This window comes from Carcharodon carcharias, chromosome 21 (assembly GCF_017639515.1).
Source record: "Carcharodon carcharias isolate sCarCar2 chromosome 21, sCarCar2.pri, whole genome shotgun sequence".
Lineage (NCBI taxonomy): Eukaryota > Metazoa > Chordata > Chondrichthyes > Lamniformes > Lamnidae > Carcharodon > Carcharodon carcharias.
In genome coordinates, this window is record NC_054487.1 from 37,368,903 (window position 1) to 37,395,797 (window position 26,895).

Genomic DNA, 26,895 nt, shown 5'->3' on the forward strand with positions numbered 1-26,895 from the left:
TGCATAATATTCTGAGAATAGCTTAAGGACAATTTCATTAAAAAGTTAGACTTAAAGGTCTGGACTTCCCTGTCAGCATTAATGCTATGCACATTGGTACTGCTGTAAAGATTCCTGCAACCCAACCCTTTTGTGAATTTTCAGCCAGCACTTCTGATCCCAGCTGAAGCATCGATGGGTCAAAGCTTATCTATTGCCTGGACCCTAGTGAAGATTAAGGTACTATTCACCTGACTGAAATGTAATCAAGGATGGCAGAATGAGTGTCTGGCAATAGATGATCTAGAAGATATTAGTTTCCTTCAATTGGAATTTGTGTTATACTTGGCCCTTCTCTTCTGTTTCTTTAAGCTTGTTCCAATTTTTATTCTTCCCAATAACTTTGTAATATATTTGGATTTAATCTATGTCAATCTGCTCCTCTTTTCTTGTCAATTGCTGTATTCTATTTTGTCCTCACCCCAGTCCCAGTCTGTCTTTTCTGTTTTAATACTCTCTTCTGGCTCTGTACTGAATTTTCCTGTCCCTCTCTAAAATTCACCCTAGTACAGCCTGAATTCATGAATAACCATTTTTAAAAATGCATTTCACATAATCTAAAAGCACTTTCAAAAATTTCCAACCTTTAAGCGCCCTCTTGTGTTGAGAAATAGATTAATGTCAGAATATCTGCACTTGAAGGGCAGAATTTAATGCCCCCTGGAGAGTGGGATGGGAGGTAGTTGGCGCTGTATAACCAGGCAAGGAGGCACTGGCTGGAGAGCCTATACCCTTCCCAACTCCCCCCATAAAAGTTTGGGATGGGGAAGATCAAGGAGGCCGCTGCACTCAACTGTCCTCTGAGCCACCAGCAATGTTCCTGGTCTGGGACCTGCTGCAATCCCAGGTGTGGTCACCACTTCCCGTGCTGTTGCTGTGGCTGAGGAGCTGCCGGCCTTCTGACTGACTGGTAGCACTTGAACCCATCTGGTTCACTAATGTCCTTTAGGGAAGGAAATCTGGCCTACATGTGGCTCCAGACCCACAGCAATATTGTTGAAGCTAGGAACATCATCTTGGAAGCCCAGGAAACCCAATAGCGGGTAGCAAACTGTCTGATAGACATTTAATTCCATTGGGTTTCCGAAAAATGGCATTGGCAGTGTTGCCAGTGGCTTTCTAGCCAGACGAGGCCACTGATGCAGCCATTAAATTCAACCTGAAATGTTGCTGAAGTATTACTGTGAGCTATTGGTACATTTTATTTGTAGTAAATCATGTCTTTTGGAAGCATATGAATATATAAACATATATCCACAGGAACCAAAATGAAAAGAACCTCATTTTGAATTCGTAAGGTTTTGAACTTGGAAGGTGAAAATGCTTTGTCTGGTGTCTGGTTAAGTCTATGGGTTGCTGTTACCTTAATGGAGATTAATGGACATAATATATGAACATATGAACGGGGAGATGGTGGCATTGTAGTATTGTCACTGGCTGGTATTCCAAAGACATGCGGTAACGTTCTGGGAACCTGAATTGGAATCCCACCATGGCAGATGGTGAAATTTGAATTCAATAAAAATCTGGAATTAAAAGTCTAATGACGACCATGAAACCATTGTTGATTGTTGTAAAAACCCGTCTAGTTCACTAATGTCCTTTAGGGAAAGAAATATGCTGTCCTTACCTGGTCTGGCCTACATGTGACTCCAGACCCACAGCAATGTGGTTGACTCTTAAAATGCCCTCTGAACAAGGGCAATTAGAGATGGGCAATAAATGCTGCCTAGCCAGTGACGCCTACATCCCATGAATGAATAAATTTTCAAAATATATAGAAATAGGAGTTAGGAGTGGGAGTAGGCTTCTCAAGTATGCTCCACCATTCAGTAAGATCCTAGATGATCTAATTATGGCCTCAACTCCACATTCCCACCTTCCCCGGGCACATTTGTTTCCCTCATTAGTCAAGAAACTATCTACCTCTGGCTTAAATGTTAGATTTTCTAACTTGCTACAGAAAGTTGTCAGACTTGGCTCAAGCACTCTCATAACATCATGGGTTCAAGTCACTTGAGCACATAATCTAAGCGGATACTTCAAAGCAGTACTGAGGAAATGCTGCATATTTGGAGGTTTGATCTTTCAAATAAGACATTATATCCCAGGTGTTGTGTGCCCACTTGAGTGGATGTAAAAGATCCCATGCTGAATTATTGAAGATGAGTTTTCTCTAGTGTCCTAGCCAAAATTTATTCCTTAACCAAACTCAATCAAACAGAATATCAGGTCATCTATTTGTGGAAGCTTGTTATGCATGAATTGACAGCTACATTTCCTACATTAGAACAATGAAGACACTTCAAAAAGTACTTTAATGGTTGTAAAGCACTTTGGAAACGCTGAGGTCATGTAATCCAAGTTTCTTTTAAAGATTTTACAGAGAAAGCTACCAGCGTTATTTCACTTCTATATGTTCCCAATGTCTCTCCTCCGTTCCTGAAAGGGTTGATGTTTGCTGATCCACATGTAGCATTAATCCTCTGACATCTCAGCCCAGTGGTCATTTATTATGTGTGAACCACGACAGTGTGTTGACAAGCTGTTCAACTACAGAAGGCATTAGTGTTGAGCCTCACCTTAATTTAAACCAAAGTCTATGCACACGCACCAGGTAGTGGAGAGAAATGACAAACTGAAAAGAGAAATAGGGATAGATTTTTATCTATACAGCAACAGCAACTTCTGTTTATATAGTGCCTTCAGATAGTAAAACTTCCCAAGGCACTTCACAAGAGAGTTATCAGACAAAATTTGTAAAAAGATGTGGTGAGTACAGGTGATCAAAAGTTTGGTCAAAGAGGTAGGTTTTAAGAAGCATCTTTAAGGCAGGCAGAAAAATTTAGGGAGGGAGTTCCAAAGCATAGGGCCGAGGCAGCTGAAGGCACAGCCACCAATGGTGAAGAAAAGAAAATCAGGAATGCACAAAGAGACTAGAATTGGAGGAGTGCAGAAATCTTGAAGAACTGTAGGTTACAGAAATAGGCAAGAGAGTGATTGTTGCCCTGTTTGAACACAAGGGTCTTGCCCTGGTAACAGATACTCCGAGATCCCAAGATGCCCTCTGGCCAGATTTTCCCTTCTGTGCTCCATCATTTAGTGCCTATATGGTAATGATGAAAATCGAAGCCATAATGATTCAGTAGAAACTGCTGTTCTAAAATAAGGGAGGGGATGTAATTGAGACATATGTTTGGGCAGATTGAGGGGAGCTATACTGTGCTTTTGTTGATACTTTACCTGGCTTGATGCTGACTGAGTGGAAGCAATTACCTTGCTCACCTTGATGACCACACACCAATCTTTAGTTGAACTACAATTAGTTGAGTGTACTTGATGTAACTCAGTGCAATGTCTTTCAAGTTTGCAGTTCAGAACCCGAAAACCTCCAAGCCGACCCAAGGAATAACACCTCTTTACTTGTTCTCTGGCAAAGACCCAGAGCAGTTTATAGTGCTGTCCTTGAGAGATATGCAGTGTTCCATCAACAATTGGATGGAGAAGACCAGACCAGATACCAATTCCTGACGGATGAGGATCAGGACATGGTAAAGTATAGTTCAAAATGTTAGCCATCACAATAAAATAAGTTTTATGGTCTCAGATCAATGGGCAATAAAAAGAGCAACTTAATATGAAATTGAGCTGAAATATAATCCTTGAGCCTTTTCATTCTAACCCAGTGTTTACCTCTCTTGTTTCAGGGAGCCATTCTCAGCAATTTATTACCAAACACAAGTTATGTTGTTCAAGTGGTTGCTATATGTTCGGATGGTCTGTACGGAAAGTACAGTGACCAACTGATTGTGGACATGCCCATGGAATTTGAAGACCCAGGTAAACAGGAGGGCTAGTCTTCAGTCTTTCACCCCATTGCTTGAGTTTCCTATGGTGCTGTGCTCTGTGGAAATAGACTTAAAATAAGTTCATGGGGCTCAGAAATTAGTACAACCCTGATTAAAGAGAACTGATCTTCTTTCTTTCTGAATTATAAAATCAATATTTATTTCAAATTTCTTTCTGTAATTTAAAATATTGGGTTATTGCTAATGCGCAGTCATGTAAGTCTTGAGGTTTTGCTGAGGTGCACAAAGAAATTTAGAATGAAAATGTCAGTTGAATGTTGTTTTTAATTAATGGTGGTGGGATTCCCATGTTTGTTGTAGCTAGTGTAACTTTGCTTTTGGCATTTTTCTTTTGAAAGCAATGAAGAATATAGCTGATGTCTGCTGATAATACGCACGCTCTCTCAATCTCATATAGTGGTTTATGGGTTATCTTTTGAACAAAACTGCTCTGTCCCCCTTTGCTTTCTGTTGGTTTACTGTCTGGAATTTAAAGATAAAATTAGTGCTTTCTCTGACTAATTCTTTCAGAAGATGCATTCAAAATGTTGCAGCAAATGTATTTTTGAATATAATGCTTCCAAAAAGGTTCATTACTCAGTGTGAGATGGTCGTTCTTTGTTTGCATGCTGAGTTTCCAACCATATATATCTATGCCATCCCTAAAACCATCTATTTCCACCATCATAACATCATCTAACACCGCCTGTGCCTCAGATGATCTGTAGCTGAAGCCCTCAGCCATGCCTTTTTAAGATCATAAGAATTAGGAGCAGGAATAAGCCATTCAGTTCATCAATCCTGCTCCATCCTTCAATAAGATCATGGCTGATTTGATTGTGCCTTAACTCCACTTTCCTGCCCATCCCCCCATAACCCTTGACTCCCTTGCCAATCAATAATCCATCTAACTCAGTTCTGAATATATTCAATGACCCAGCTTCCACTGCTCTCTGGGGAAGAAAATTCCAAAGTCTAACGACCCTCTGAGAGAAAAAAAAATTGTCTTCATCTCTGTCTTAAATGGGAGAACATTTATTAAACAGTGTCCCCTAGTTCTAGACTCCCCACAGGGGAAACATCCTTCCAGCATCCACCCTGTTAAGTACCCTCAGGATCTTCTATAGTTCAATAAGATCACCTCTCTTTCTTCTAAACTCCAATGAGTATAAGTGTAACCTGCTCAACCTTTCCCATAACACAACCCAGGAATCAGCAGAGTGACCTTCGCTGAACTACTTCCAATGCAATTATATCCTTTCTTAACTAAGGAGACCAAAACTGTACACAGTACTAGAGATGCCTTTATTAACTCTGTACTTGACTCTTCCAACATGCTCCTTGCCAGCCTCCCACGTTCTACCCTACATAGACCTGAGGTCATCCAAAACTCTGCTGCCTATGTCCTTGCTCACCAAATTCCATTCACCGTTCATTCAATGCCTTGACTTTAAAATTCTCATTCCTGTTTACAAACCCTACCATCATCTCACCTCTGCCTAACTCTATAACCTCCTCCAGCTCTGCAACCCTCTGAGATATCTGGGCTCTCCTAATTCTGAGTTCTAAATCACCATTTTTAATTACTCCACCATTGATCATTGTGCCATCAGGTATAAATACTGGAATTCTCTTCCTATGTCTCTTTGCCTCTCTATCTCTCTTTCTTCTTTTAAGACACTCCTTAAAACCTACTTTGTTAACCAAGCTTTATTTGGAGTCAGATTTGCTTTATAATGTTCCTGTGAAGCACTTAAGGGCATTTAACATACTTTTTAAATCCAAGTTTTAGTAGAGTGCATGTTAAGGAGGCAAGCTATGAATAGGTGTTTTAGTTGCAAATATTATCTGATTTTTCTAAGATTTAGGAATGTTAAGAAGGAATGAGGAGAACCAAGCCCAGTCATAATTACAGCAGCCAGGAGAAACCCTATTTCCCTTCTCCTCTACATCATTGAAACTTGATGCCTTTGCACTACTTACCTATAGTTGCAAGTAAAATTGTCTCAATTACACTGGCTGGTTTTAATGGTCACTTCCTAATTGCTAAGTCTGAAACACCACTCAATATATGTAGGTATATCATTGCTATCCCATACAGTCTGTAATAAATGCAGAAATCTTGTTTGTATCCAACTCTATGCAGTTGCAAATGGCAACTGTTAAACTGACTTATTTATAGATAGGAAACAAAAACAGAATTACCTGGAAAAACTCAGCAGGTCTGGCAGCATCGGCAGAGAAGAAAAGAGTTGACGTTTCGAGTCCTCATGACCCTTCGACAGAACTTGAGTTCGAGACCAAGAAAGAGTTGAAATATAAGCTGGTTTAAGGTGTGTGTGTGTGTGTGTGTGTGTGTGTGTGTGTGTGTGTGTGTGTGTGTGTGTGTGTGTGTGTGTGTGTGTGTGTGTGTGTGTGTGTGTGTGTGTGTGTGTGTGTGTGTGTGTTTGTGTGTGTGTGTGTGGGGGGGGGGGGGTGGGGGGAGAGGGAGAGAAGTGGAGGGGGTTGGTGTGGTTGTAGGGACAAACAAGCAGTGATAGAAGCAGATCATCAAAAGATGTCACCAACAATAGAACAAAAGAACACGTAGGTGTTAAAGTTGGTGATATTATCTAAACGAATGTGCTAATTAAGAAGGGATGGTAGGGCACTCAAGGTATAGCTCTATTGGGGGTGGGGAGAACATAAAAGATTTAAAAATATTTGAAAATATTGGAAATAGGTGGGAAAAGAAAAATCTATATAATTTATTGGAAAAAAAACAAAAGGAAGGGGGAAACAGAAAGGGGGTGAGGATGGGGGAGGGAGCTCAAGACCTAAAGTTGTTGAATTCAATATTCAGTCCAGAAGGCTGTAAAGTGCCTAGTCGGAAGATGAGGTGTTGTTCCTCCAGTTTGCGTTGGGCTTCACTGGAACAATGCAGCAAGCCAAGGACAGACATGTGGGCAAGAGAGCAGGGTGGAGTGTTAAAATGGCAAGCGACGGGGAGGTTTGGGTCATTCTTGCGGACAGACCGCAGGTGTTCTGCAAAGCGGTCACCCAGTTTACGTTTGGTCTCTCCAATGTAGAGGAGACCACATTGGGAGCAACGAATGCAGTATTTATAGATAGGAGTGAGCAACACTTCCTCTTCTTCAGGCTTAACTTGAATCCCAGTAATTATTATTTCTAAATTAACTGAAGGGAATTATGTACGTACGCTTCTCAAATGTACTTTGTGTCAAAATGACTAGCTTGCCTGTGCCCATTGGAACAATGTTAAATTAATGATTGGCAACTGTCAGTTGAGAACCTCCAGCCACTGCATCTAACATCGACCGAGTGCTGGAAATAATTAAGAGAAAATCTGCTGCACCTTGTTCTGGTGTGAATCCCTATGCACCAGACTTACTTCTCACAAGTGATATATGGGAAGAATTGAAAATTAATTGATTTGATCCCAAAGAACACTCTTAAATGGGAGATATGCAAAAATCTGGAGCAGGGAAAGGTCAGATATAGGTTATCAGTAATTAAGAACCCAATTTTGATTGATTACTTCCATGAAACTTTATTGATTAATTGTGAAATGTAATTATGTTTAAGTATGCGCACTACCAAAATCAAGTTCTTTTAAACTTTTGTCCCTCCTTCTACTCATTATCTGAGCCAAGAAGAATGAGTCTATATGAAATTGATTTAGACAATCTATTAGTACAAATCTTTAGTTTCTATTCTTGTAATATTGATCTTGTTTGGTTCGGTTTATATAACTAATTACAGTAGCAATCGATATTACACAGCAAATAAAATTTACAGTTCAATTGTCTGTTTTTGTTTAATAACTCTTTTAGTCATTTTGTTTTTTCTTTTGATCAATAAGTAGTAACCCTGTAAATGTACAACTGCGGACCTGTGCCTCATGTATTGAATGCTATACTTCACTTTCATGTATTGATCTTCACTCAACCTCAGGATTTTCCCTTCTCAGCCACATTTGGCACCAGTATATCCTGGAAGATTGACATCAGATATGTTACTTGCCTTTGTATTGATTCATGTCCAATAGTGATGCATCTTTTCAGCCTTAGCAATTAACCTGATTGCATTTAGAAACTTGTACTTTCAGCCAGATTAAATATATCTCCCTTTGAAGTTAACAAAATTTCATTTTCTAAATTAAATAAACTAACTATAAGTATTTTTATGACCTCTATGTAACAGATATTTCTTATGTACATAAAAATAATTTGTTACAAAGGTTAATGATTCCTTGGACCATATTTAACTAGCTTCTGAATGAGGGTGAAAAATACAAACTGAACTGGAGATCTGGCTCAAATTAGTGAAAGACCCAGAGCATGAGAGAGCAGGATCTGTTCAGGACTATTGCTGCAGAAATGTGCTATGATGGGCACCTTGATTTTTCGCAGCCATTCTGTAGAAATAAGCTGATCACTAGCCATAGTCATGGTTAATGATGCTAGGATTGTGATCATTCAATGGAGCCAAACTTGTGAATTATTTTTTGTTGTTATTCATGTACAAAACTCAAATTGAATGAAGCATAGGGCATTTCTGTGTGTGATTCATCCTGGCTGCATTGTTTCATCTTTTTGCCTAAATTTCAACATACACTGCTCTTTGTGTTTGATATTGTTTCTACTGCTCTTTTACTCTATACTATGTGTATATTTAGCATCATCCATATTTTCACTTACATTTGTGTTTAAAAATATGAACAGGTCTATACTAATATATATAGTACTAATGTACTGTTATTCTTAAATTTTGTGTCTTAATTTTCATGTCAAAGAAATCAGTTTTGAACTGAAATCAACTCTCAAAATGGGAGGAGTGGCTCCATATTTCATTCCAAGCTCACACAAGGTTGTGTTACTGCCCCTCTTCTCTCCTACAAATTTGGAGCTTTTATTTCATAAGACCACCCTTCTATGTTAAAAGATATATGCTTAATATTTTGCTCTCATTTTTAATGTGCTGTTTACAGTGACCAATTGCTCAATACCTTGCTGGTGGTGGCAGGCCAGTCACAGCCTTGTGTCATTGCTAAAACTTCTCATGTGAGGATCTCGTTTAAGCAGTTCATGATGAATGTGTCTGATAGGAAGCAATGGACTTGGATGTTCAGAACATCAAGCTGGCTGGCACTTTTCATGCTGAACCATGTAGGTCCTCCTACTGTTGCTGATGGCAGATGTTCATCAAATACCTGATGTAGAAACTCTTATGTGACTAATGTTAGAGGAATTAACTAAAGGATGTGTATCAGGGTCGTATGTTGTATATCCAGGATTCGGTTTTGATATTGATTGGTTTGCAGAAAGGCAACTAAGTGCTGTTGATCGCTGTGCCTTCAACTGATGGGACCAATGTTTGATTGGGACAATGTGTATCTATGTTGTGATCAGGAAGATGTTGCAATGTCCTCACATACTTTAGTGAGCAATACAACTTACCTCCCACTCAGGAGAACTTTTTGATACCATGATACTCCTGGCAAGTGATCAAACTTGTCAATGTCAGTTCTCTAATGAGTGAATATTGATGATCATCCTTGGGGAAGAGGTTTCCTTGGCATTGAGATAGTTCCAAGATGATATGCTAGACTTTGGGCAATTGGAATCAGGTCCACCCCCTTTTCAGAATCTAATAATGCAATATTTGAGCCAGGACGGTGTGCGCTAATCCCAGGTACCGGTGATTATTGATTGCCCAAGTCAGCTCACTAATAGGACCTAGCAAGGTAGATCAGTTCCTGGGGGCTTGATTTCTTCCCACTCAATGGCAAACAAATCCCAATGAGAGAGAGGGGACTTAGCTGACCAAACAACTGGAGCCTTATTTGCACTCTTTAGGCTGCAGATCAAACTCAATCTGCACCTCAATATATACTTGCGAGACTTAGATATGTTGAATATACCACTTCAATAAGAACTTGTAGTTTCTATATACGCCAGTTGAAACCCTACTTGTGTATGTTGCTCAGTAGTTTGGACAGGGAACTCTTAAGCATGGTGATGGTGTGCTGTTCTGTATTAGATTATAAGAGTCTGTTTACTATTAATGCTCACTGTGCTTGATTGGCTAAGCCTGGCTGTGGACTCAGGAAAGTAAAGAAAGCTGGAACTCACTGTTAGAAGCTGTTAGAAACATGAGAGAACAGATTTTTTTAATAAAAAACTCTTTTAAATAAACCCCTGTTGCATATATACAGCCTAGTGTATCATCTCTGCATATAGCTCTGGGACATAAAATATACAACAGATGAGCTGCATGTGCCAGGAAGGAAAACAATCACCTGCTCTGGTCATTGCAAGAAAATTGGAATGAATAGTAGCAAAAATGAGTGCAGTCTCCATATTGATTATCCACAATGTTTAATAGGTTAACCTTGTAAACTTTGTTCATACCACAATGGGAAATATTAAATCAAAAACCTAATTTATGCTATTTGAATGACATGTCACTTCTAATGATTTGCTCATATTTGCAGCTGTTGAACCACATTATATCTATTTGGGGCATGTGTATATCAGTGTGTGTATGGTTCGTGGTAAACAAAGCTATGTTTTAATTGAATTTGCTTACCATTGCGAAAAATGCCTGAAGCTATTGAGAGTGTTTTGCAATTGGATAATACTTCACAACCAGTGTTATCTAACTACAGGGATGTTGGGAATCTCATCACCATTTCTTTTCAGCACTGAACATTGCAAAGCAAAGGTAAGATAATCTGGTTATTGTATTGTTTTTTGTGATGTTTCCTGTAGTCATTTTTAAAGAAGGTTAGAAGAAAAAAATGAATTATTTTAGAAAAATTCCTGTCATCCATTTGATCAAATAAGTGGAATCAAATTTGTAATAAATTAAAGTACTTGATCTTGATATGAAAGTTATGTCAACACGAGACATTGCTGGTTGCACTGTAAATGGTACAAGTGGCATTCATTTTCAGAAAGCTGTGTGCAGTTAATTTAATCCTGAAAACAGAGTGTACAGGACAGGAGGTTTCCCTCAATATAAGTGAACAAGTATATCCCAACATGTACCGTTAGTACTTAGGTTAATATATTTATCTGTGGCATTGAGTGTTTTTATTATGAAACAGACTATTTTGAATGTAGAATTCATACACAAACTGTCTATGGGCAGACAGTACTAAATATGGACAATACAAATTCAGATATGTGTCACACGCATTTGTTCTACATAAGTGTCATATATAGTTTTACTTCAGAAAAAAAAAGCTTGCTCCTGATGTTAGGCCGAAAGGGGCCTCAACACCTCTTGGGTAGAGAGGGAAAAAAAATTAGCCAGGGTTCCATTTGTAGGTCGCTATCCAGTGAGCACTACTGTAAATACATGTGTGACATGGGGGTGAGGACAGGATCGTGCTTGGCTGTGTTCCACATATGAGGAATTAGGGTACAGATGGAACAAGTGTCTAGCATATCCTGTGCCTTTAGAGAGTATGGGAAGAAAATGGAAGAAAGGGAAAGGCCAATTCTTCCAACCTTGCGGTATGTTAACCAGCTCTACGAGAGGACTGTTTCAAAAGGCATATGTGAAAAATTAACCTCAATGTCTTTGGATTCCTGTGACTGTATCAATAGATGTTAAAATTCAAACACACAGTCTGAGTCCATCAATTCTTCTGCGATTTACAATATATCATAGCAATTGACATCTTTTCAAATGTGTATAATACATATGTCACTATATTGAATTAAAATAATAGTATTGGAGGAATATTTTAATCTATAATGGCAATTAATGACAAACTAAAAATGAAAATTACTCTTCCTTGTGCTACAGTACATAATGAAGAAGAGTTGCCTTTGGCCAATGTCCTTTTTGTGCTGGAAAAAAGGGTTTAGTGGAAAGACAATTTTTCACTTACCACCTCTCTGACTCAGGTTTTGAGTGAACATCAAAATGGTGATACAGTGTCCTTCCTGAAACAAGCAAGAACCCTACTAAAATATTTAAATTGGGGGTCTAATGCCATCTTTAGGGCCCCAATGCAGTTTTCAGCCTGATTAACTCTTCCTGGTCTGATAGGAATCTTCCCACTTGTTGCTAACTGCTCAGCTTTTCAACACAGCACCACCCACAGGCTCTTTTTACATCCCTGACCTCTCACTTATGGCTTGGATCTGCATTGGATCTGATGGAATATCCCATCTCCACCATCCACTCGTCTAAGCTCTGAACTCTGACCTGGATCAGTACAGAAGCTGCTGGATCTTGCCCCCAGCCTGGATCGTTGAGTTGAGCACTGACAGCTTGCCTAAAGTATGTAGATCAGGCCCCAGTGGTTCAGGCTCTTCTTGCTGCCAGGGCAGGCTATGTGATCACTCTGTTCAATGCTCAATCATGGTGCACCTAAATCAAATTAGTCCCATGACCTGTTTCCACTTGAGGTGCCAAAGGCTTTGTGAAATGGTTTCCTGTTGGATTGCATCTTTCTTTAGTTTCTTTATCTCCCCTCATGCCCTCTCTGAGGTAATCTTGTCCATGAGACCTCCGATCTCTCGACCCTATTCCCACTAACTTCTGACTACCCAACTTCCCTTCCTAGCTCCCATGTTAACTGATATTGTGAAGGGCACTCTGTCCTCGGATGCTGTCCTTGACCCCTGCAAAGCTGCCAGCATCACACCTCTCCTCAAATAAAAAACCATAACTCCTCAGTTCTGGCAAACCACTACTGCCACAATTTTAACCTTCCTTCCTTCTCCAAAGTCCTAAATCATATTGTCATCTCCCAAACCCCTGCCCGCTATCCATGTTTGAAGCTCTCTAATCGGGTTTCTGCCCTTGCCACAGTACTTGAAATTACTCTCATCAAAGTCACAAATGGTACCTTACTGTCCCCTTCTTGCCCTTTTTAAAAATTCTTTCAGGGAATGTGGCTGTTGCTGGCAAGGCCAGAATTTGTTGCCCATTCCTAATTGTCCTTGAACTGTATGGCTTGTTTGACCATTTCAGAGGGCAGTTATGAGTCAGCCAAATTGCTGTGGGTCTGGAGTCACATATGGACCAGACCAGGTAAGGATGGCAGAATTCCTTCCCTAAAGGACATTAGTGAACGAAATGGGTTTTTACGACAATCAGTGATTGCTTCATAGGTACCTTTACTGAGAGCATCTTTCAATTCCAGATTTTTATTAAGTAATTGAATTTAAATTCCACCAGCTGCCATGGCAGGATTTGAACCCATGTCCCAAGAACATTAGCCTGGGCCTCTGGGTTAGCAGCCCAGTGATGATATCACTACACCACCATCTCCCTTCTCAGCCTGCGTGCAGCCTTTAACACAGTTGCTCATACCATCCTCCTCCAATGCCTTTCCTACACCATTATCTCTAAGGTCTCCCAAGGACCTATCCTTGGCCTCCTACTTTATTTCTTATCTACATGCTGCCCCTCGATAATGTTATTATCGTTGAATGACACATTTGTTTCCACATGTATGCTGACAACACTCAGCTCCACCTCAACTTCACATCTCTTGACCCTGCCATTGTCTCTAAATTGTCAGGTTGTTTATCCCATCAGTGCTGTTTACCCCATCAGTACTGAGAAATTTTCTCCAATTAAATATCGAGACGACCAAACTCGTCGTGTTTTGGTTGCGGCAACAAACTCTGCTCCCTATAACTGTTTGCTGCTGAACCAGACTTTTTGCAACCTCAGTGTCATATTTGATCCCAAGAAGAGCTTCTGACCACACATCCAAACTATCACTAAGACTGCCTATTTCTGACATTGTTTGCCTTCACCCTTGCCTCAGCTCATCTGCTGCTGACACCTTCATACATGTCTTTGCTACCTTGAGATTCAAGGGTTATAATGTATTGCTGAAAAGAGAGACATGCTGTTGAAAATTTTTGTCTTGCACTTATCAAGACAGATTCACAACAATACCAATTCTGACGGGAACAACAATTTATATTGCACGAAAAGTGAATGCTGATTGGTTAGTAAGTAGACTCAGACTGGTAGAAGCATTTCCATAGAGAATGCACCAGAGAACAGTTAACTGTCAATATTTCTGTTTTTTTCTTTAGAATTGGTATTCTTGCAAATTTTTGCTGATGAGTGCAAGACAAAAAGATTAGACAGCATGTCTCTCTTTTTTCAGCATTACTCAAGTTCTGTACTACCAAGTGATCATTTATTACAATGTATTCCTGACCAGCCTCCCATGTTCTCCCCTCTGTAAACCTGATGTCATTGCCAAACTCTGTCGCCCATGTCCTGCCTCACACCAAGTCCCATTCATTCATCACCACCCCCCCCCCCCACCAACCTCACCATGTTCGCTGTCCTACATTGACATCCAGTTAGGCATCACCTTGATTTATAAATTTATCATCCTCGTTTTGAAATGACTCCGTGCCCCACACCTGCACTCCCACCCTTATCTACCCACACAATCCTCCAAGATATCTGTGTTCCTCTAACTCTGGCTACTTGAGCATCCGTTTATAATCGCTCCGCTATTGCTGGTTGTTCCTTCAACTGTCTGGCCTTAACCTCTGCAATTTCCTCCCTAAACCCCCCTACTTCTCTTTTCTCCTTTCAAGACACTTCTTAAAACCTACTTTGACCGAGCATTTGGTAACTTGCTCTAATATCTCCTTTTGTGGCTCGGTGTTAAATTTTGTCTGATAATGCTCCTGTGAAGCACCTTGGAAAATTCTATTGCATCAAAGGTGTTATATAAATACAAGTTGTTCTTGCTTTCCACAAGTCTGTTACCAAGTAACAAACATCTATTCATTCATGGGATGTGGGTGTTGCTGGCTCGGCCAGCATTTATTCACAGAATCACACAGTGCAGAAGAGGTCCTTCGGCCCATTGAGTTTCCACCGACGCATGAGAAACACCTGACCTACCGACCTAATCCCATTTACCAGCACTTGGCCCATAGCCTTAAATGTTAGGACATGCCAAGTGCTCATCCAGGTACTTTTTAAAAAAGCTTTTCCCCACATCCCCCCTAAACCTCCTGTGCCTCACCTTGAACTTATGTCCCCTTGTGACTGACCCTTTAACTAAGGGGAACAGCTGCTCCCTATCCACCTTGTCCATGCCCCTCATAATCTTGTACGCCTCGATCAGGTCGGCCCTCAGTCTTCTCTACTCCAACAAAAACAACCCGAGTCTATCCAACCTCTCTTCATTCCAGGCAACATCTTGGTGAATCTCCTCTGCACCCCTCCAGTGTAATTACATCATTCCTATAATGTGGCGATCAGAACTGCACACAGTACTCCAGCTGTGGCCTCACCAAGGTTCTATACAACTCCAACATGATCTCCCTAATTTTGTAATCTATGCCTTGATTGATAAAGGCAAGTGTCCCATATGCCTTTTTCACCACCCCACTAAAATGCCCCCCCCCGCCTTCAGAGATCCATGGACACACACGCCAAGGTCCCTAGTGTCATGCCTTTCATTGAATACTTCCTTGTCAAATTACTCCTTCCAAAGTGTAACACCTCACACTTCTCAGGGTTAAATTCCATCTGCCACTTATCTGCCCATTTGACCACCCCATCCATATCTTCCTATAGCCCAAGACACTCAGCCTCACTGTTAACCATCTGGCCAATCTTTGTGTCATCCGCAAACTTACTAATCCTAACCCCCACATTGTCATCTTCGTCGTTTATATGAATGACAAATAATAGGGGACCCAGCACAGATCCCTGTGGTACGCCACTGGACACTGGCTTCCAGTCACTAAAGCATCCTTCTGTCATCACCCCCTGTCTCCTACAACTAAGCCAATTTTGAATCCACCTTATCAAATTACTCTGTATCCCATGTGCATTTGCTTTCTTTATAAGTCTCCCATGTGGGACCTTGTCAAAGGCTTTGTTGAAATCCATATAAACTACATCAACTGCACTACCCTCATCTACACACCTGGTCACCTCCTCAAAAAATTCAATCAACTTTGTTAGGCTTGACCTCCCTCTGACTATCCCTGATCAAACCTTGCTTCTCCAAGTGGAGATAGATTCTCTCCTTCAGAATTTTCTCCAATAGTTTCCCTACCACTGACGTGAGACTCAAAGGCCTGTAGTTCCCTGGCTTATCTCTACAACCCTTCTTAAATAGCGGAACCACATTAGCTGTTCTCCAGTCCTCTGGCACCTCCCCCATGGCCAGTGGGGAATTAATAATTTGGGTCATAGCCCCTGCAATCTCCTCCCTTGCCTCCCTCAGCAGCCTGGGACACAAATCATCCGGACCTGGAGATTTGTCCACCATTAAGCCTGCCAACAACTCCAATACCTTATCACTCCCTATATCAATTTGCTTAAGAACCTCGCAGTCTCTCCCCAAGTTCGATACCTTCAATCTCATTCTCTTGGGTGAAGATGGATGTGAAGTATTCAACACTCTAGCGATGTCATCTGGCTCTACCCATAGGTTGCCCCCTTGGTCCCTTATGGGCCCTACTCTTTCCCTGGTTATCCTCTTCCCATTGGTATACTTCTAAAATATCTTGGGATTTTCTCTGCTTTTACCAGCCAGAGCTTTCTCATATCCCCTCTTTGCTCTCCTAATTGCTTTCTTAAGCTCCACCCTTATTGCCCATAATTTATCAGCTTAGAAGTTTATCGTACCATTAAAGATTTTTTTTAAAACTTACAAAGAATTTGGATCAATTTTAATTTTCTATCCATTTTTGTTTTTCCTTTAAACAATTGCACGTCAACAGTAAGAGCTTGTTACCTCGGTGACAATATGAGCTGAGAAGTCACTAACCTGGAAATCACTGTTCAGGAAGCAATCTGGCCAAAGCTTATTACATCTTTTTTTCGTACAATATTTTATTGAAGGTATTAACCTATTTAAAATGAGCTGCTGAAGGCTGCTTTATAGTAATGATTGCAGAAGATTCCTTTATGCACATGCCAATGCTTGATTTTCCTCTGAGGATGACCCTTTATGCCCAGACACAATAAGAGGAAAAACTGGCAATAAGGCATCATCCGCTAATATCGGCAACAAAAACTTCTAGAGTTACTGTGAGAAAGCCACAGTAATGATCTTACACAGTCGTTAAGTCAGAGTGTTTCCCCAGTCCTATCATTTTATCAAAGCGTGCCCGCTTTGTTCCTTTGCTAGTAACTCATTCAAGTTGGTTTCCCAAAGGATGTCATCAGTGTTCACCATTGAAACAGTTCAAAATAGGGAAATGTGGAAGATGCAAGAAACAAGTGAAATGATTTCTCAGGGTCATTGTAAATTTTCCATTCCACATTTTTAAAATGAGCATCCACAGTGAGACTCCCCACCTCCCTTTTGGTTAACAACTTAGGGAGGCCATTCAATGTTTTCTGTACTGAAATAGGCATGGGTAATATTTATAAAGGTTCAGAAAGTGATTTCTAATGAGGTCAGACAATTAAATGCCAACACCATAACGCTACTATCAAAAAAAAGTCACATCACTGAGTACCTGCTTGTGTGCCCCTAGTTCCTCTATTTATGCGCATTCTTTCTTGTTGCTCTCCAACATGTGTGTCAATATAGGCGATGCCCATTGTGTTTAATCAGGGTGTCATGTGTCACAGAAATATTTTTTTAATTGCCACCCAGATTTTGAAATTAAAAACAGATATGTTAATGCCGGAAGAGACAATAATCCTCACGCCCAAACATTTTCTTCATTTATTTTGAAAGAATGACTAATTCCCACAGAAGCAATCCCTGGCCTGCGTTTTAAATATGATTTTGATTCAGCCTGAGCAGCATACACTTGCTGTTTTCAGTTTAACTCCGCTTCTCCTGAAGGTGCTGCTTCATGCAGACCCCTCTGGTGGCAGCAACCTTCTCCATTTCATCCACGTGATTATTCTTAAAACTTGCATTTTCCTCACCTGACATCCATGTATATCAAATTTCCAACAGATAGTGGCCCATGAGCAGAATAACTGGCTGCTTTCTGCCATCCCCCACCCCATTCCCTGTCATTCGCCTGAGGATATGGTTCCTCCACCAATACTTTGATTAAGATTATTTACGTTAATACAAAATAAAGTTTGTACCTGGGTCCTGCCATGATGTGGCTAGTTCACATCCATGCATCTCTTCCTGAATCATTGGAAAATTCTCAATCAACATATATGCTCAGTGTACAAAATGTAATAATTGCATTTTGATGGATATCACACATGGTGAAACCCCAATATAAACAATTATATAACAAATTGCAGAATTTTTTCCTATTATATTGCAAAGAATTCCATTTATTCTGAAGTCAACTATTCCCATATTTGAAATTATTTTGTAGTCTAATGCTTTTTTTGTTATATGTTGCAGATTTTGGTGCCTTTCTTAATTTTAATGACACATTTGATGACTTGGAGGTAATGAAAATATTTAAATTATGTTATGGCTGTCTTATTCTTCACTTTAAATTGTTACTTTTATATGTGAACTCTGGGATGCTTTGGGGGGGGGGGGGTGCATTTTCACATAGTACCACATTCACAAAGACTTCAAAGTATGTCTTAAACCACAAGAACAAATCTTGAGCAATTGACGAATAATCAAGTATACAAGATGTATTGTTATTGCTTTGAACTCCCTCCCATCTGCATCCCATTTTTGATATGCAATGTGCATTTTTTTTAAACCTTGCAACATTTGAAGGCTTCCACAAATCTAATGCTGAGCTTTGACAGATCTTAATGTGGTAGAAAAACAATGCGAGATTTTTAAGTATTTGGAACAGTACAGTCCAAAAGAACTGCTAACTGGCATCAACTTCTGCAGGGTTGGTTCTTTTCTAGTGCCCTGAAATTACATTGTGTAATATGTATAATGACTGTGACCACTTGTCTATCATAAAACTGTCCAGTGTACCATTATGATTAATGCATTCATGGGGTGGAATCGACCCAGATTTGTACTAAGTGTGTTAGCAAGTGGGTAAAACACTGTTTTACCCGTCGTCTACAGTGGCAGGTTTTCATGCCATATTGTCTCAAACCCGTCGCATTAGTTATGCGTTCCCAGGCAACACGCCATTTCGATGGCGGGCGGATGGGCTCTCATTCACCCGGCACGCCATCACCTCACTGCTTCTTCAAGCCGGGTGCCGTATTTAAAGTTCAGCTGTACATACACATCTCATTGCTTCCAGCCCATGACCACTGTAGGGAAGCTGTCCACGAAAGGCAGAAAGACTGCAGCTCCCAGGTTTAGTGATGCTTCACTGGAATGCCTTTTGGACGCTGTGGAGGCCTGTCTTGATGTCCCCTATCCCCCTCCCTGGCCAAATGGTGGGCAGCGGCATGACTAACCAGGCTTGGGAGGCGGTGGCAGTGGTGACCAGCACCAATGCTGCACAGAAGAGGTTGGTCATCCAATGCGGATAGACGATGAATGATCACATCCGTGCAGCTAGGGTAAGGCAACCATCTCATCATTCTAAACTCATAGACTCCAGCCCATCACACATTCACTGGCATCTCACTCACTACTATCTTAAGGGATATCACACACACAGACACACCCTCACATGTATGGCTGGCCTCATCTCCTCTGGAGACTGCCTCCTCAGCCCTCATCATCTTAAGGCCACTTGCACAGATCAACATGTGACCCCACACACACCCTGGGGTTACCCTTCTTCCCCAGTAGAGCCCTCATCCTGCAGCCTCTTCCCTGGCCTGAAGCCATTTCTCCCCCTTTGCCAAGCAACCTTAGCCCTGCAGCCATTGAAAAGCCACCCACATATGGCTGATCTGGTAGGTAGAGACTTGCCGTGAGCTGCCCTAAAAGTGATGTGGTGCTGCCTGGCGCTAATGACTGCGAGTGCTGCCCGAAGCAAGGTAGGCAAACAAACCTCGAAGTCCCGAGTGAAGTGCAACCCGCCAGGTGCACGTTGATTATGTGCTGCTGTGAAACATGTGGCATGTTTTCCCGCCGACATGGGCGGATGATCTGGTAGAGGGAGGTGGGGGTGGGGGGGGGATGATTCTGGTGGGCAGGCCTAATAATGATATGCTGATGCATTACAATGAGGTTCCCAATGTCCGATGGCAGAGAATGTGGCCCATCGTTGGCCCGCCGTTTCATGCCACCATGAAACTGATCACGCCATATTGTCTGCTCACACCACTGAACATGCCCGGCGTCGGCAGGCACGGAAAATTCCGGCCATGTTATTTGGCACCAGTATCAGCTTCAAGGCAGCAGAAAACTAAATCCTGGGTAAATTGTCTCCTTCCATCAAATTATTCCTTCTTCTGCAGTTCATTTTGGTGAGGGGTTCTGAGCTCTTCACCATTCCCCTGGTCCACATTGTTTGCTCAGGTCACAGGTATACCCATCAACCTTCCAAGAATTGTCATTGAGAAATAAGCTGCCCTTCTCTCATGAGGTGGTTCAGTTACTTAAACAGGAATGAAAACTGAATCATGAGTGGTTGCATTTTCCTGTGCTTTGCACCTGGTTAACGCTTTGATTACTGAGCTGAGAAAAGGGGAAAAGGGGAGGTGGAGATTTGCACTACCATGGGCTTTCTGGAATTTCAACGGGCACCATTGCTTGTGCCAGAAATAGGTGCAAGTGGTCAAACCACATTTAAATGATGTGGGGATGACATCTCTAGTGCTTCATCCCTCATTTTCCTGCCCAAATGCTATTAGGGTGGGTGGCCAGAAGAAGCAAGCCTGATGCTTGCATCCCACCCCTTAGATTGGAGGAGCTGAGAGGGATGGGTAGTAACCCCTAGGAGGGGCCCTTTTGTCAGCCCCCACCCCCTTATTTGGGGTGGGAGACCTTCTGGCTGGTGGAGTAAGTTGGAGCTCAGAAAATGGCCTGAACCAGCAAATAGGGCAGGATAGATCAAGCCAGGTGGAAAAAATTCTGTGTGTATCCCAATTGACCCTGTATCCAAGGTGTGGTGGACACCAGGGGTGGGGTTGCAGTTTGAAAACCAGCCCCAATGAGAATATGGCATATACTGAACCACTATACTACAGTGTGGAGAATATGTAACATAAACCAGATAAGTGGAATCAGTGGTGGAATTTAATGCTGACCCCCTTGGTGAGTTTGGTGGGGGCACTTAATCAGGTGGGAGGATGGAGGGTGGGGACTTCGCCACCTTCCTGCCTCCAACCCAATTAATCCCATGATGGGTAGACCCATGGATGGCCTTCCCACCCTACTGCTGCTGGTATGAACTCAGCACCGGGTGGTGGGCTCGCCATGCAGGGAGCACAACAAGAAAATCCATGTGGGGTTGTTTGCAGGCTCCCGGGGAGGTGGGGGGTGCAGGGAGGGTTCCTGCATTTAAAGACATTCAGAGCCTGAGTAAGGGACCTAGCAACAGAAAGTGGAGGCTCTGTCCAGAGCCACCTTCCTACCCTTGCGGCTGCTGCTCCCTTCTTTGTGAGACACACACCACAATCCCCGCTTCTCTCCACCATTCACCTGGGGCCTGGAATTCAGTGACGATCTTAGGCCTTGGATGGGTGTAATACCAGCAGCAGCCACCACCTCTCTGGTGGTACTGCCATTCAGTAGAGCTGCCAGCAGATGGGGCTTGCCCCCCTGGGGTGCTAAATCCTGGGGAAGACCTGCTGCAATCTAGTTAAGTGCCTGAGTGGCACTTAATGTAGCAAATTTTCCATAAAAGAGGCAAGGAGGGTTCCCACCAGCTGGAGAGCTGGCAGGCAAGACCCCTGTCACCTCCAATCCAGCCCAGTGTTTCAAGCACAAAAATAATTGGGGGGATTCCCACATAGTTCTCTCAATCTCCCGGCTTATGCTCCCAGCAGAAGGCTTGGAGAAATGGTGTAAGTGGCCATTTTTAGCCACTGAGGCTATTTCCCCAACAGTTCTGCTAGTCTTCCACCGGAGAAACCCTTGCAGAGATTCCAAGTGAGCATATGTAGATTTTGAGAGATGGAACACATGGAATGAACAGCTTTGCATTCTTTTTCTTTTTTTCCTTCAGCCAAAAGAAAATAATCCAGAACAAACAGAACCAATTTTACTCGAACCGTACACGGCTCCAGTACTTGACCACAAATGGAATGAGGAGAATGTGGAAACAGAAAGTGTGAAGTCCATAACTATTAATGACAAAGAACAGAACACAAATGCTGTCCTTAATGAAAAGTATTTTGTCAAGGGGAATGAGGAAATAACCACAAAGGTTGCTGTTCCCGATGTTATTATTTACCCATCCTCCTTCCCTGTAGCTGAAACAACATCCAAGGAGATACGTGCTGCCCTGCAGCCTGAAACCAAAACCATGGTCTCTTCAGTTCCTGAAAACTTGGACTATTCTTCAGCGATGGGATCCCTGGAATTGAATGAAATTTTCACCACTTCCCAGCAAACAAGAATTCCATTTACCTCCAAGGAAATCCCAGACTTTAGTTCCATTACAGAACCTGACAGTATATTCAGTGTATATACCATCGACACCAGAAATGTCCCTCAGCCTGTAACACCTGAAGATGGTCTCACAAGTGGTTCAACTCCTAACTTGTTGTCTGAAACAACTAGAGTTGCACCTCGGATGGATTCTGGAACAAAGCAAATGACATCAACCAATGAAACTATTAATTCAGAAGAACTCAACATGGTCCCTGATTCTGTCGTTTTTGCAACAACAATCCATCCTTCCAATGACCACATACTTGCATCTAGTGAAAAGATGTTTTCTGAAACTATTCCTCCTTCTGACCAGGAGATGTATCTACACAGTACTCCAGATTCCATTGACAGGTTAAATACCTTACCTAAAGAGAAGGAAATCCAAGCTACCTCTCCTTACTCTACTGGTGAGATGGCGTTTCAAACTACCACTGTGCCCTCAAACAGAGAAGTATCCTTTCATGCTACCTCTGTTTATACCCATGATGATGTACTGCTGCAGCCTGCTCCCTCCTTATTCAGTGCATCTTTTTATCAATCCTCTGCTTCTGCTAATAGTGAGGTGTTTCTGCAAATGACCCATCCTTTATCGAGTGACCCAATGTCACTGCATGTGATTTTTGATTTCTCAGTTAGTGAGATATTTTCTCCTTCTGCCCATGTTTTTCCTAGCAGTCAAATGTTGCTTCAAGCTACCTCTGTTGCTTCTTATGATGAAGTGGGACTGCCTGGCTCATCTCTACCTGCCAATGTTGATGTATTACTTCAAGCTACCCTTCCTTTAGCTAGCAATGTGGTGTCTCTCCCCCATACCACCCCTGCTTCTTTTTCTAGTGAGATACTCCCTTATGAGCTTCAAATCTCTTCTGAAATTCCAGCATTACTCAATGTGACTTCTGCACCTAGCGGTGAGCTAATGCTGCATGCCACTACTGCAGCCTCTGTTGGTGACTTGTTGTTTGAATCTGCCCTTCCTTTACCCAGTGATGTGATGTCTCTTCAAACTTATCCTAAAGAGAATGAGATATTTCTTCATGTTACTCCTGCTCTTTCCAACACTTTGATGTTGCCTCTGACTCCTTCCATTGTTCCCAGTGATGAGACATTCAATGTTACTTCTGCACCCACTGTTGCTGATATGTTGCTTCAAGCGATTTCTACTTCCTATGAAAGCAAAATATTTTCGTCTGCTCCTCCTGTTTTTCCCCACAGTCAAATATCAACTTCAGCTGCTCCTGCTTTACCCAGTAATGAATTATCGCTGCAATCTACTGTTAGTGTCTCTAGTAGTACAAGATCATTGAATGATACAGAAACGTTATGGAAAAATGAGACAATGGTTTATGTTTCCCTCATTTCTTCCAGTGATAATGTACTCCCTTATGTTTCCTCCACTGTTTCCAATAACCAGTTTTCTGTTCCTAGTAGCCTGTCTTTATCAATTGATGACGCAACATACATTTCTGTTCCAGCTACAACTCCCAGCAGTGAGATAACTATGCAAGTGTCTGCTGCCCCTTTGCCAGCTCCTTCTGTGCCTTCCTCTGTCACACTGCTGAGTGAAAGTCATGATGCTGAATTTTGGTCTTCTGGTTCAGAAGTTGATTTGTCTGAGACAGATGGTAGTGTTCCAGCAACATTTTACCCCAAATCTGAGGAAAAGGCAATAACTCACATAAATGGGCAGAAATTCAGCACTACAGAGGAGCAGAATAGTCAGTATCCCCAAATCATATCAAGATCACCTGCATCTTCTGAAGAAAAGTCATTCATCACCACTCTTAACATCAGTTTAACAGATTCAGATGTGGACAGAAATCACTACATGGCAACAACACTGACACCAAACGTATCCACCGGAAAGCACAAAAGACCAACAATAATAGCGAGACACAATTGGAGCACAACAGTAACTACGAAACCATCCCCATCACAATCTAGGACTAGCGCTTTCCTGACCATTGAAGAGGAGAGTGGTTCTGGCCAGAGTGCATCTGATAGTCTAACTGTTAATGAAACTTCAGTGGTGTTAAGTTCCCTCGAGAATAATTATAGAGCATTAGACAGTACAACAGGCACAGGTAAAGCAGCAGAACCAAGGACGTCACTGCCTTCAGCTCCATCTATAACTAGTGGGCTTGAAACAACTTTATTCAACGTTTATGAGGCAGGTTAGTTATGATTAAAAACAATTTGCAAAGCCAAGGATGAAATTAATGCAGTTCCGGAGGTGATGGTCAGAAACTTTGGTAGTGGGATTTATACTGATGCCTGAAAGGACTCAGTACTAAGTTGCCCCATTCATTTCTGTATCTCTGTGACTGTAATAATGGTTGATGGGGGCTATAGTAGCTGGTCTGCATCCTTAAAATTCAGTAAAATATTAGGTTAATAGAAACAAAACTTGAGTTTAAATTTCCAATCATTCAAATTATGATCCAAATTAAGTTAGAATTACCATCATGCTCCTACATAGTTAACTGCATTGTTATTAATTCATTCAAAACAAACTCAGAAATTGAGCTATTGAGACTGTTTGCTCAGTAGCACAGAATGATCTCCTACAGTGTAAATCTATAGCAACTGTGAATAATTTATATTGCAATATCAAGATTCAGCAAGTATTCAAGCTTCATTATAAAATAGCACTGGGTTAGAGTCTTTGGTAATTTGAGAAGTGTGAAACATTGCAATTGAGTAATATAGTTGACCATGTAAAATTATTACAAATGTATTTATACACTGCTAGCAAATTAGAGTGAAAAAAAATCTTGATTTATATGGAAGATGGTAGAGGAACATGTCTGTGGATAGGGGAAATGATGGTGTCTGATCCATAAGTGTTCTCTTATGGCTATTTTTGTTTTAAGTTGTGACAGTAACAAATTCATTGTGCAGGTTCTTACAATATGCTGTCTAACTTACCTCCCTGACTTTACAGCTGATAGTCAAAAAAGGGATTGTGAATGTCTGTGCTCCCTGAGCCAGAGGAGCACACTCTGTACAAAATATACAAGGCCAGCTAATCCATTGCAAAATACAATGGAACAAAAAACGAATAACACTGCCACATAAATTCAGCGGGCACAGTAGTATGTGAGTTGAAATTAAATGGGTGCAATAGTGTTTGAGCTTAAATCTAAACCTAATAGTGATTTTATTGATATCCTTTAACTTAATCCAGCCTGCTGCTCTTGGTGCCTGCCTTAATGCATGGCATTGTATGGAAATTTACAGAATTTGATAAAAATGTAAATAAGCTGCGCCTATCAACTACATCTGCTTATAGATTATTAAAGGTAAGTGTGTTTTAGGGGCATTATGCTCCTCTCAGTTCTGGTGATGCTGAAATGTTTCTATTATCAATCTTGATATATACTTGTTATCAACTGAATCCTCACAGAAATGCAAGACAATGATACCTCTGTTGTTCCATGTTCCTCTCTAAGTTGAGTGGTCTCGCTTTAATATTGTAGTGTGAACCTGTAACCCATACAACAGTGGATAAGCAAACATATTTTCTTACAATTAATGTATTGATTAATATATTTTAGTTTCCTATTCAAATGTAACACAGAACCTGCTGTTCCTGCAAAGGGAACTGCAGTTATGTGGTTGGTGGTTGATGCATCTTTTTTAAGTGAACTATGAGGTAGTTAAAATGGCCAAGCAACAAAAGAGAAAAGTAAAGCTGCAACCAGAGAATGTTGGAGCTAGGTAGAAAGGCCATCAAAGAAGTTTTCTAATACATCTGGCAGTCACATGTTCATGCTGTGTGCTCTGACCCACAATAATCTTAACTCACCACTGATGGCAGGTTTGTTCATAGTTGTCAAATTTATCAATCTAGCAACTGGACCAAACTATGTAACATAAATGGGTGAATGTAGTATGCACTGCTGATTGAGTTACAACAGAAGTATAAAATGGTGGTAAAAGAAAACTCAGACTGGAGAAGCAAAGCTGTTTTAGCGATTAAACAGTACATCATATTTAACATACTTTGTGTGGCACAAGGATCCTATTGTTCACCATAGTCGGCCCATGGTTCACTACAAGGCAAGTCTAGTGCGATGAGGCTCCTGTAAAGAGTATAAATCAGAGAACTGGGGACAGAGGTTGGTGTATCTGTTTAACAGCAATGCTAATTTTCTTTCAGTCATTAATTTTACTTAGTGCAAGAAAATCGAGAGCGTTGACATTTGTGTCTGACTCCCTGATCTGTGCTCCTAGCATGCCAGGCTTTAGAACAAGAGTCTTGTCAAGCAACATTATACCCCCTACATGTAACTCTAACCAAGTGGCCAAAAGTAGCTTCAAATATATGTTCAACAGTAAGATAGCACACATTCAAAGAAATGGTATTCAGGGACAAACATGGTCATGTGGCTTTGCAGGAGGTATTCAGTCAAAGAAAGCAACTGCCAAGCAATCAAATTTTCTAGGCAAATGAGACATCAGAGTCATCTCATTCTGGTAAGTGTTCTGTTGAGTATTTTTTGATCAAAGTAAAAAAAATTGCATAAGAAAAATTTACATAAAATCTTGTATAATAGGCCAACCAAAAATATTCAG

The 26,895-nt window shown here is 41.2% G+C and overlaps 1 protein-coding gene across 5 annotated transcripts in view; it reads left to right on the forward strand.

Moving 5' to 3' along the window:
• LOC121293028 (receptor-type tyrosine-protein phosphatase zeta-like) overlaps nt 1-26,895 on the forward strand; it is a 274,424-nt gene that overhangs the window by 153,862 nt on the left and 93,667 nt on the right. For 3 of the 5 annotated variants that reach the window (XM_041215610.1, XM_041215611.1, XM_041215612.1), the window contains exons 9-13: nt 3,406-3,590; nt 3,747-3,879; nt 18,241-18,287; nt 21,893-22,727; nt 23,793-24,491. In XM_041215610.1, the coding sequence (XP_041071544.1) occupies nt 3,406-3,590; nt 3,747-3,879; nt 18,241-18,287; nt 21,893-22,727; nt 23,793-24,491 (1,899 nt within the window). The remainder of the gene's footprint in view (nt 1-3,405; nt 3,591-3,746; nt 3,880-18,240; nt 18,288-21,892; nt 22,728-23,792; nt 24,492-26,895) is intronic. The other 2 variants (XM_041215613.1, XM_041215614.1) reach the window with 2 other exon arrangements.